This window comes from Wyeomyia smithii, chromosome 2 (genome assembly GCF_029784165.1).
Source record: "Wyeomyia smithii strain HCP4-BCI-WySm-NY-G18 chromosome 2, ASM2978416v1, whole genome shotgun sequence".
In the NCBI taxonomy this organism is placed as follows: domain Eukaryota; kingdom Metazoa; phylum Arthropoda; class Insecta; order Diptera; family Culicidae; genus Wyeomyia; species Wyeomyia smithii.
The window spans coordinates 207,548,002-207,560,449 of record NC_073695.1 but is presented as its reverse complement, the minus strand read 5'-3'; the positions used below and the strand labels follow the sequence as shown (position 1 = coordinate 207,560,449).

Sequence of the window (12,448 nt, the reverse complement as noted above, 5' to 3'; positions counted from 1 at the left end):
CACCATTTCTGCGGGATTGTTGTCCGGCATTGTTACAACATGACCCGCCCATTGTACCCTTCCAGCTTTAGCGACTCTCTGGATACTGAACTAGGCGTAAGCTTGCGCCAGCTCGTAGTTTATTCTCCGTCTCCATACGCGATCCTCACACACTCCACCGAAGATGGTCCTAAGCACACGTCATTCGAAAACGACTAGTGCTTGCAAGTCCTCCTCAAGCAATCTCCATTTCTCGTGCCCGTAGAGGACTACCGGCCTACCGGAGCGTCAATACGTCTCCGGATTTCTCTGCTGTAGTTGTTGTTTGACGTTACCAATGATCCGAAGTACACAAATTCGTCAACAACTCATCTCCGTCGATCACTACGCTACTGCGTATGCGAGCCTTATCGTGCTCGGTTCCCCATACCAGCATATACATGGTCTTCGACGTATTCACCTTCAATCAAAGATGACACAGCACTCTACACCATCCATAGTTGACTTAATCAGTTTTGTTAGTTCCGCATAAAAGCCATTTTCGTCCATAACTTCCCATAGCTCGATAATATCGTAAACGGCCTTGAAACCGATGAATAGGTGGTGCGTGGGACTTGGTATTCGCGCCACTTTAGGAAGATCTACCCCCGCGTAAAGATTTGGTCCGTTGTCGATTGCCCATCCCCAAAACCGGCTTGATAACTTCCCACAAACCTTCGTGCTAGAGGCGAGAGACGGCGAAACATGATCTGGGAGAGAACTTTGTAGGATGCGTTGTGAACCTTGATCACTCGGTAGTTCTCACACTCCAACTTGTCGCCCATCTTGTATATTTGGCATACTACTCCCTCATTCCACTCCTCCGGTAGCTGTTCTGTATCCCAGATCCTGACTATCAGCTGCTGCAGCTAGGAAGTCAAGCTATCCGGGCCCAACCTTATGAGCTCAACTGCTATACCATCCTTTTCAGCTGATTTGTTGTTCTTGAGCTGCTTGATAGCACCCTTAACTTCACTTCTGGTGGGGGGCGATAGGTCTCCCTCATCCGTTGTGCTGACGAAATCGTTCCTCCTACCGTCTTTTTCCTCTGCCGCAGGAGCTCCGCAAGGTTCTATCCTGGGCCCGGTCTTGTGGAATGTCATGTATGACAGGGTGTTGAAACTTAAGTTTCCTGTAGGAGTTGTGATTGTCGGCTTTGCAGACGACATAACGATGGAGGTTTACGGCGAGCCGGTCCTGGAGGTCGAGTACTGTATACGCAAAGTCGAAGACTGGATGCACACTAGGAAACTGGAGTTAGCGCACCATAAGACGGAGGCCATGGTTGTGAGTAATCGCAAATCAGAGCAACAGGCGGTGGTCAGAGTCGGAGACTGCACCATTACCGCAAAGCGATCTTTGAAGCTTATGGTTGACGACAAGCTCACATTTAAGAGTGACGTCAACTATGCCTGCAAGAGGGCTTTAACGGCTGTAAAGCACCAACTCGAATGATGCTGAATAGCTCAGCGGTGTATGGCAGCAAGCGTAAACTTCTTGCCAGCGTGGTTTCGTTCATCCTTAGGTATGGTGGCCCAGTGTGATCTAAAGCGCTAGGTACTAGCAGCTATCGTAGTAAACTGGAAAGTACCTACGAGCTCATGTGCCTGAGGGTTGTGAGTGCGATTCGTACAGTGTCATACGACCCAATTTGCGTCCTGTTCGGCATGATGCCTATCAGCATGACCATTAGGGAGGACGTAGAATGCTTTGACCAACGTGACACAAGAGGCATACGAGGTACCAGAAGATCATTCTCGATGGCAACAGGAGTAGTACAATTTTGCGAAGAGTAGATGGACGCATCAGCTTATTCCGGTGGTATCCGGATGGGTCGGGAGGCGCCATGGAGAAGTTACCTGCCACCTGACACAGATCCTGTCAGGCCATGGTTGCTTCGGGCAGTATCCACACGAGTTCGGGCATGCGGTGTCCCCCATATGTCCCAAGTGCGTGGTTGCGGAAGAGACTGCTGGGCATATCTTCTTCGTATGTCCTTGTTTTGGGCGTGCGCGGAGTACTGATTGACGGTCGGTGGTTAAAAGCTGGTGGCGTGGCAGAAAAATATGCCGGAGAATTGGATCAACAGCGGGAGAACAAATAATAACACAAATGAGCTGTGGAAGAGAGCGATGAACGAGAAGAATTGTGCCTGTAGCCGCATGCTCACTGCGGCTTCGCGTCAGAATATAGAGAGATGCAGAGAGGATTATGAGCGACGAACAAGCTGTGGAGCCACCAATACAGGAGAAGGTTATAAAGGCGATTAGTGAGCTGAAAAACGACAAGGCTGGTATCCCGGTCGAACTTCTTAAAGCGGGAATCGAGCGGTTGTACTACGCCATACATCAGATCATACTAAGAACTAATGCCGAAAAACTGGCCTCATATGCTCAATCTACTAGAAAGGCCATCGTTGCTCAACTACGCATACAAAGTGCTCTTCCGTATTCTGTTCTATAAGTTGAGACCGTTAACGAAATCCTGCGATGAATACCAGGCTGCTTTTCCACAGGGTCGCTCCACGACGGATCAAATTCTCACCCTGTGACAAAACCTCGATATGTTTCGGAAGTATAACTTGCAGACTCACCAACTGTTTGTAAATTTTGAAAAGAAACAAGCCCGTCATAACTCATAACTCAGTCATTTATCAACCGATTTAAAATATTAAAGCAGTTTTAGAAAAAGGACTAATAGAGCTTTCAAAATATATACAGGTTTGTTCTAATATCAATAAAACATGTTGAGTTATTTGAGTTTATATCTAATTTTATAGACTTTTCCACGCAATTTTTCAATTTAATTTTAAATTTGCCGTCTATTTTTGTAAGAAACATACCACAAATACACTATAACTTCGAAAGTATATTCAATTCCGAATCAAATGAAATCAGTTTTGTGGAAATCGGTTGATATTTGGCTAAGTTATAATTTTATGGAGAAAACCCAAATTTTTTGCTTCTATCGCACATTTATTTCACGGTGCTACAAATGATGAAAAATTGCAAGAACTTTTGATGTGACTTAGTGTGGGTTGTTTTTTTAGTCAAATGTTACTTGCGCATTTACTTAAAGTTTTTAAAATACCCCGAAAATTATAAGTTATGTTCAAAACCCTGTTTTTTACCTTAGCTCACATTTTTATGTTTAATACGGTTATTTTTCAACCGATTTTTTATATTTTGGCTGTTTTGGAAAGGCGAAAAATAGAGCATTTGAAAAATATAATTATGTCTAAAAAGTTTACCAATATGTGATGAATAGTTTTAAAATAAATAAGATGGTTTATTTTATTTTCAAATTTTTCCAAATTTATTCGCAATTTTTCACACATTTTTGTAATGATGGAGCTTTAATTATGTAAAATTTGGAAAGTTCTTTTTAGTACCAAACGAAAACAATAGGTGTTGTTAATGAAAATATGTTATAATTATGCTGAGAAATGATTTGATGATATCTAAGTATATGGTGGAAAACATCAAGTCATATCTCAGCCAAATTATAACGTTTATTTCGTTTGGCACTAAATGTACTTTTTAAATTCTACAGCAATTAAAGCTCGTTCATTACAAAAATGTGGAAAAAATTGCGAATAAATCTGGAAAAATTTAAAAAAACATAAATTATTTTATTTATTTTAAAACTATTCATCACATATAGGTAAAATTTGAAAAAAAAAATTAATCATCTTATTTAGTATAAAACTATTCATCACATATAGGTAAACTTTTTAGACATATTTATATGTTTCAAGAGTTCTATTTTTCGCCTTTCCGAAACAGCCAAAATATAAAAAATTGGTTGAAAAATAACTGAATTAAACATAAAAATGTGAGCTAAGGTAAAAAACAGGGTTTTGACCATAACTAATAATTTTTGTGGTATTTGAAAAACTTCAAGTAAACGCGCAAGTAACATTTGACTAAAGCTACAACCCTTACTAAGTCACATCAAAAGTTCTTGCATTTTTTCATCATTTGTAGCACCGTGAAATAAATGTGCGATAGAAGCCAAAAATTTTGGTTTTCTTTATAAAATTATAACTTAGCCCAATATCAACCGATTTTTACTAAACTACTTGCAATTGATTTGGAATTAAATAAACTTTCAAAATTATAGTATATGTGTGGTATGCTTCTCACAAAAATAGACGGAAAATTGACAATTAAATTGAAAAATTGTGTGAAAAAGTCTAAAAAATTAGATTTATGCTCAAATAACTCAACATATTTTATTGATATTAAAACAAACCTGTATATATTTTGAAAACTCTATTTGTCCTCTTTCTAAAGCTGCTTCAATATTGAAAATTGGTTGATAAATGACTGAGTTAAAAAATATTATATGCGCTGAAGTCCAAAAAGTCGTATTTTGACCATAACTTCAGATTTTGGGGTGTTTGGAAAATTTCTAGTATGAGCGAATGTTACACAACCTACACTAGGTCACTTCAGAAGTTCTAAATCGCTGTAGCAGTGTTATTATTGTTCATCAGTGCTTGTGTGTAATGTGATACTCTTCCTTACACGCTTACTGTTCTACTACACCGATACTCGTTCCTCTTGCCAAATATCACCAATTATAATTCCCTGGAGAAGTTTCGTTGTGCGTCCTTCTGGCCAGTTTTATTGATAAACGGGACTTATTTTTTGTTAAGAGGACGTTACGCAAAGGTATTGTAGATTTCAGCGTAAAGGAAGGGTAACTGGTGGGGAGCCTGAGAATAAACCCATGCTTAAGTCCTTTTTGACATCGGATGGCTTGGTTCTACTAAGATTCGAACCCACGACCATCCGCTTGACAAAGCGGACTCTGTAACCTTGCGGCTACGCAGCTCCCCCAAGCTTCTTGGATTTACGAACGACATTGATATAATCGGTATCGACCGTGAGGCCGCGGAATGGACCTTCAGGCCTTTAAGCGGGAAGCAGCAAGGTGGGAGTGGAGATTAATTAGGAACGATTTCAAGTGGAAGATTTTTTACATGTGACAACGACATGAGCCATGATGTTGACCGACGAGCTGCAACTACGCACTACGTAACCAGCTGAGGTTTGGTAGTTTGCAAATTCACACAATACTCGCTGTACAGGACGCTGATCCTCTCGGACATGAAGCATGGACGCTAAAAGAAGCTGATCGATGAGTTCTTGGAGTTTTTGAGCTTGAAGTTCTACGATCAATCCGGCAAAGCTCCTGCAGCGCTAGGATACAGTAATGACGAGATTCAAGCTGCTTCAGACGCTACCCAGGATGTTCAGCGATAGGGTTTGCAATATTCCCGAGAATAGATTTCCCGGGAAACGGGAATGAAAAATCTCATTTCCCGGGAATTCCCGGGAACCGTGAAAGGAAAAAAATCCTTAGCAAAAATGAGATTTCAAATAAAGTTTATTAATAAAAAGTTTCAAACAATTGTTTGAAATTTAATTATCAATTGAAGAACAAAATTTATTCAAGTTCACTCCAGAAATTCTTGAACAATCGCCTCAGTTCCGCTGACAATTTTTCGTGGCCCAAACAATGTAGTTCCCTTCTGTAAAACTTTGCTTAAGATCGCTGAATCACCGCTGGTGTCTGATTTCTAAATCACCGCTCTTGCTACATTTCATTAGAAACTGAAGAGTCCAATACTTTTAGTTTTTTGGAGATAAAGCTGAGTGTTTGGCAGCCGGATTTTAGAGTATTTGAATGCCTTCGTAATTAATGTGAAATCGCGGCCACGACCCAAGTTACACTGACTGAGTTTTATTAATTTATTTATTTCTGGTCGCATTGATTCACGGGTTTCAATTTTTTTATCAATATACAGGTTTCAAAATTTTTTATCAATAAACAAAGAAAAAATCAAGCAACTATCCGCTCAGTAGTAAACTCACTAGCAAAAAAAGGCATGAGACGAAGAAAATATTTCTTAATTTATCGTTTACTAAATAAGACAGCATATATTTTTGACAAATAAATTAAGCAAATAATTTGATATTAGACGGCAAGCAAATATTGATCGTTGTTTCAAGCAAAGATTTTCCTCGTATAATGCACACTATGAAGCTGCTCTACACTACTACGACGTAAGTTTCGTGTTTAGATACGATGTTTAATTTTATTGCAATATTGTATGAAAAATTTTCCGAGTAGCTCGGGAATCCCGGGATCCCGGGAATCAATATTCCTATTCCCGGGATCCCGGGAATCAATATTCCTATTCCCGGGAATCCCGGGAAAAGGCAATTCCCGGGAAATCGTTCCCGGGATTGCAAACCCTATTCAGCGATCTACAGTTCCTAGTACCGAGTTTCCAATTGTAGTCCTTATTTCTTCTTGTAGGTCAGTTTGTAGTTAGTAGTTGATACTGTCTTATTTAGTTATTTCGTAGATCAACTATCCGTGGCCCTTGACATACAGAAAAAAGTTACGTTGGGTCCTCTTCTCAGTTTTCATACGACCAAAACGTTTACCTGGGTTGGGTACCCGATGTAACTCGCCCCCTACCCGACACCATAAGAAGGTTGAGATATGAGTCGTTAGACAGGGACATAGGTTAGGTCTCGGTTGAATATAATGGACGTTTACAAGCTAAACGAATCCAGGAACCTTCCGCTCAATACCAATAGACGTAGGAACAGTATTTGCACGATTATTTATACTCGCATGATAAGTGTTATGCTACTTGTAGGTGGTACAGACAGCTTGCGGTGCATAACCTCTGCGCAATTGTTCAACACTCTCGTATAACTTCGTTTCATCATAGGCCAGTTCCTCATCATCACTATCCTATCCATTCCATGATTTGCCAAGTTTCCTCTAACTTATCCAGACTCATAGGTACAATTGTGATCTGATGCGTGGTCCGCACCTCGTTTCTTGTGTATCTTTGTGATGTCTGAGAAAAACCGTTCATGAATGAGAAGGTGATCCTTTCGGTTTGTCTCGGTGTGTGGCTATCGTGTAATCGGAAACATTCCAATCATCAGCTGCTTCTGTTTGATGTTATCTACCTGGAAAACAGACACTTCGATGGTGTGGGCTAAGACGTGTTTTGCGGCACACTAACACAACAAATAGTGTCCAAAACGACAAAACTTCTTTTTAATGCGAAAACCGGTTTAAATTTATAATTATCGAAACAGTACTTAGTAGAATTTTTTCGTTATATCTGGCACTTTAGCACAAGTTCTTCGATAATCTCGCTTCTCCGGGCAACAGCAGCACATAAAGTTTTCGTTTCATAACTTATCTTAAACTTCAGTTTGATTTGAGATCCAATTTACTCTTTCTCACAATTGTCACGACTGACGAACCTGAAATTTGAAAAAATATCAACCCATATAAAACAAATAATTAGCATAGTTACCATGTAAGACCATCGAACAAAGAAGCCAATGAGTAACAGAAATATCGACTACTAGAAATAAGTTTATATGAAAAATCAAAGGGACTGATGAAGTTGCTCGATTCGTCTTCTGTAATAGGGGTCATAAGGTTAGCTAGGTGTTCGGATTCTGCCGCCTTTGAAAATCAATCCAACTTTCAGGCTGATTCCACAATTGATGTTTGTGCCGATACCGCGCCATTGGATTATGACCCACACGAACATATTCATTTCTACTATCAGAATGTAAGAGGGCTACGCACGAAAATTGACGAGCTGTTTGTTGCCGCTTCGGATGCTGAATATGACGTTATCGTTTTTACCGAAACCTGGCTGAACGATCAAATTTGTTCTCCTCAGCTTCTTGGACCAAAGTACACAGTGTACCGAAACGACCGCGACTTAACATGTACAGGTAAATCTCGCGGCGGCGGTGTCCTTATTGCCGTATCTAACAGGTTACAGTCTAGGCAACGATCGAGTCTAAGATCTGATTTAGAACAGTTATGGGTAGACGTCCGCATTCATGGTGCTAGTATTTGTGTAGGTGTTGTATATATCCCGCCTGATATCGCCGATAACACCTCTGTCATTCAGAACCATATCGACTCGGCGCTTGAAATTTTGAATTCACTGGAATCGCACACTACTCACTTGCTTTTCGGGGACTACAACCAGCCTGGCCTTGCTTGGAAAGCCAGCCGCTCTGGTCGCGTTTTTGCTGATCCTTCTGATTCGAGTCTGAATAGTGCAAATATTGCGCTGTTGGACGGAATGTCTTTGCTCAACATGACTCAATTAAGCGCAGTAAAAAACGGGCGTAATCGGACTCTTGACCTCGTATTCGTCAATGACGAATCCGTACTCAACTGTGCCATTGCCGAAGCATGTGACTCGTTAGTTGGTATCGACCCTCATCATCCACCGCTGTCTGTCTCATTAGCCTGTCCTCAGCTGATTCGCTTTGAAGAATTGTCTGAAATAAGGCAACTCAACTTTAGTAAAAGCGATTTCGAAGGACTTCAAAGGGCTTTACTCGCAATCAACTGGGAAAATTTGTTGAACCGTGCAACTGACGTAGACAGTGTTGTAGAGATATTCACGCACACAATGAAACAGCAATTCACCAACTTCGTTCCGTCGTTTCACCCACGGCCGAAACCTGTATGGTCCAATCGACGGCTTCGAGAGTTAAAACGACAAAGGGCAGCTGCACTTCGTAAGTACGTCAGACGACGAAACGCAATGACTAAGTTGTCGTTCACCACTGCGAGTAGTCATTACAAAACTTACAATCGCTTTCTCTACGCTCAACACGTGCTACGTACCCAATCACAGCTCAAACGAAATCCAAAACGCTTTTGGTCATTTGTAAACAGTAAGCGGAAAGAAAGTGGACTTCCTTCCAACATGTTTCTTGGAAATGACAGTGCTGACACACTTGATGGTATTGGTTCTTTATTTCGGAAACATTTCTCGAGCATATTTAATTCCTCTTCTGCAAATACAGCTCAAATACAGAGTGCCCTTCGCGACGTTCCTCACAACGTTGTAAACCTTAGTAATATTTGCTTCTCAGATGAGGATGTTCTCAAGGCCACAGAGAAACTAAAACCTTCTTCTTCGGCTGGGCCTGACGGTATTCCAGCTATTATTTTAAAAAGATGTGCCATCGCGCTTTGTGTTCCGCTAAGAATAATTTTTAATAAATCGCTATCACTAGGGGTTTTTCCTGATTGCTGGAAGAAGTCAGCTATGTTTCCAGTTTATAAAAAAGGCAACAAACACGATATAGTGAACTACAGGGGAATAACTTCGCTATCGGCTGGATCGAAATTATTCGAAATTTTTGTCGGCAACGTTTTATCTCGTGAATTTAAGCCATATATGTCGACGGCCCAACATGGTTTTTACCCAGGTAGATCGACTACGACTAATTTACTTGAGTTTTCATCGCATTGTATAAAAAACATAGAGAAGGGGCTGCAAGTGGATACCATCTATACAGATCTGAAAGCAGCGTTCGACCGTGTTGATCACAATATTCTGTTGGCTTAAATTGAAAGTCTTGGTGCATCACATCACTTCAGTAAGCGGTTAAAATCTTACCTTGTAGACCGAACACTGTTTATTAAACTAGGCAACACAGAGTCAGATAGCTTCGTTAACCTGTCAGGTGTTCCTCAAGGAAGCAATCTCGGACCACTGCTTTTTAACCTTTTTTTCAATGATGTTTGTTTCGTCATCCCACCTGGCAGTAAACTCATCTATGCTGATGATTTGAAACTATTTCGCAACATTCGCTCCACAGAGGACTGCAAAGAATTGCAACGGTACCTTGATGAATTCTCTAATTGGTGTACCCGTAATTTGCTGATAATAAGTGTTTCCAAATGCTCTGTAATTTCATTCACACGAAAATTGGAGCCATTACCTTGGAATTATAGTATATCTGGAGAAACTCTTGAGAGAGTGTCTGTGATAAAAGATTTTGGCGTACTGCTTGACTCACAGCTTTCCTTCAAGCATCACTATTCTCATATCATTGCACAAGCGAACAAAAACCTCGGATTTATGATGAGAATCGCCAAAGAGTTTACTGACCCGTTTTGCTTGCTATCGCTATATGTCTCACTAGTTCGATCTATTTTGGAAACATCAGCCATAATATGGAGTCCTTACACTGATATCTGGACCAACCGGATTGAATCAGTTCAAGCCAAGTTCCTTCGTTTTGCTCTGAGATCTCTTCCTTGGCGTGATCCTGTCCAATTACCGCCTTATGCCAGTCGATGTCGCTTACTTGGCATTGACACACTAGCAAAAAGAAGAGACGTATTCAGGGCCGTATTTGTAGGAAAACTGTTAACTGGCGAAATTGACGCTTCAAACATCCTTTCTGAAATCAACATAAATGTGCCCTATAGAAATTTAAGAATGCGAAACTTTCTGCGCCTCTCATTTCATCGTACAGAATATGGTCAAAACGAACCCATCAGGGCGATATGTGACGTCTTTAATAATGTATTTGACTCATTTGACTTCAATGTATCAAGTGTTACTTTCAAAAATAGACTTAAGCGAATATTATAATTTGTTAGGATTAGGTTCGTTTTTCTGTCAGAGCTAAGTTAAGTAGTTTCATGTGTCATCTGTAATAATAGTATGTTGTATTGTTGTTAGACTTAATTTAAAGCATGTAATACTCGATCAAAAGATGGTGGGGTTTTTACGCGTATTTGGGTGTTTCGCAAGGAATTTCCCAAATGGGCTTTTCCCCACCCTCCCCTAAATTTCATTAAGACCAAAAAGGTCAGATGATATAATTAAATAAATACAAATACAAATAAAATGGACATTCGGAAACATTTTTCAAAGGCATTTTATACTGTAGAATCAGGTATTTTGAAATATTATTTACTTCAAAGAAATAGATTTTTGCCTTCAGTACTGATTTCTGCTCATTCTATTTTAATTTTGGTTTGAATGCTGCTTGTTTCATGAAATGATTCAAAACGGTTGTACCTAATCTACACAATATATTATCTTTTGTTATATTCTTATGCCTATAGTAGAATCAAATCGACCTTTCAGTTCCAAAATCCCCTCTCAATTTCCATTTACTCAAATTAACACTCATTAACACATTCTCCATGGGCAATGGTGTTTAACTTTCTGTGGACTCTCCAAAAGAATCCCCACTGAAAGATCCACTGCCGTCTTCCTCGTAAGCCAAAATACCGTGTGGCAACTCGATAACTTCCACACTTCTTCTCTTAATGGTATGCGCTGGTGTCGTTGAAGTGGCGTTAGAGTTTGTCACATTGGTCGCTGAGTCACTGCCGCAGGAGACAACTATTGAATTGGTATCTTTATTCACAGAAAAGCTGCAGGTTACTCCAGCCGACAGTTTGTACGATGCTAATGGGGGAGCAATCGAAGAACCTGTTACCGGTAATGCCGACTCGGTTATGGTTAGAGAAGCATCCCGTTTCGCAGCCGATGGTATAACTTCGGAAGAATTGTGTAGAGTTAGGGTTGGAGTACCCACAATCGGAGCGGTCGTATTCTCTGTTGAGTTGGTTGCCGTGGTAGCCTCCGTAGTGGTCGTAGTATTCGGATGGAACAGCTTGTAGACTACGGTCGTTGTGTTAAGTTTTTCTGTTGTTGATTCGTTGAGTGTTTTGGCGTACTCTATGTCGATTGTAGAGTTTTCAAAAAAATCTTCTTTCGGAGACGAAGTAGAAGAATTTAAGGTTAAACCGACTGGCTCCGTAGTTGTGACATTTGAATGAATTGAGCTATTGAAAACTTCTACAGGACTATGAGTAACAACTGTTTCATTTAAAACAGTCACCACGTTTGTAGTATGCTCTGTAACGTTATAGTTGACGGGTGAAACTGTAGTGTTTCCTACTTCTTCCACAGAGGAATCCGTTTCATTTCCAGAAGGTTTGAATACACTAAACAAATTATCAAAAAACTCTCCGATATCTGCTGAAGCTGCAGTAGCAGCAACTACTACCAAAAACACTTGAATCAAAGGAAATTTCATCGTGAACTTTACTGTTTGCTGAAGCCACGCAATCGGTTCGAACTCAGCCTTTCAACTGAAGACCGAAATGATTGTCGAATGGAATTACGGAGGCTATTTTTGCTAAATCGATGTGACTCACTTGGAAGCTGGACAGCAATACGTCTCGAATATCACGAACGTAGTGTCGCATGTGTCACCATAGTTAGCACCTTCGGAGGATCTAATTGAATTTTATCCCCTTTTCGACGGTATGATAACAGGTCATCAAATCATTGGCAGAAGAGTCACTCGAGTCAGTTCGAAGCTTCGCAGTTTACGAGCTGAAACTTTTGCAGGTGTTGAGCGTTGTTCGTGTCGGTTGAAACCAAAAGGAATTCGATATGTTGCAGCGTGTGAAGTGTCGATCGATTTAAAAGCTACTGCTTTGCAATAAAATTTTCAATAATTGTTCGAACATTTGGTTTAGCTTGAAGGTTAATCTTAAAATACATCGAATCTACCTATGAATTAATCTTGTA

At 40.3% G+C, this 12,448-nt stretch overlaps 1 protein-coding gene across 1 annotated transcript; it reads right to left on the bottom strand.

Annotated features, from left to right (window-relative positions):
- Window positions 1–11,060: 11,060 nt before the first annotated feature.
- LOC129720370 (uncharacterized) lies at window positions 11,061–11,948 on the bottom strand. Its single transcript, XM_055671833.1, has one exon. The coding sequence runs from the start codon at window positions 11,946–11,948 to the stop codon at window positions 11,061–11,063; it is 888 nt and encodes a 295-aa protein (XP_055527808.1).
- Between the last annotated feature and the right edge of the window lie 500 nt (window positions 11,949–12,448).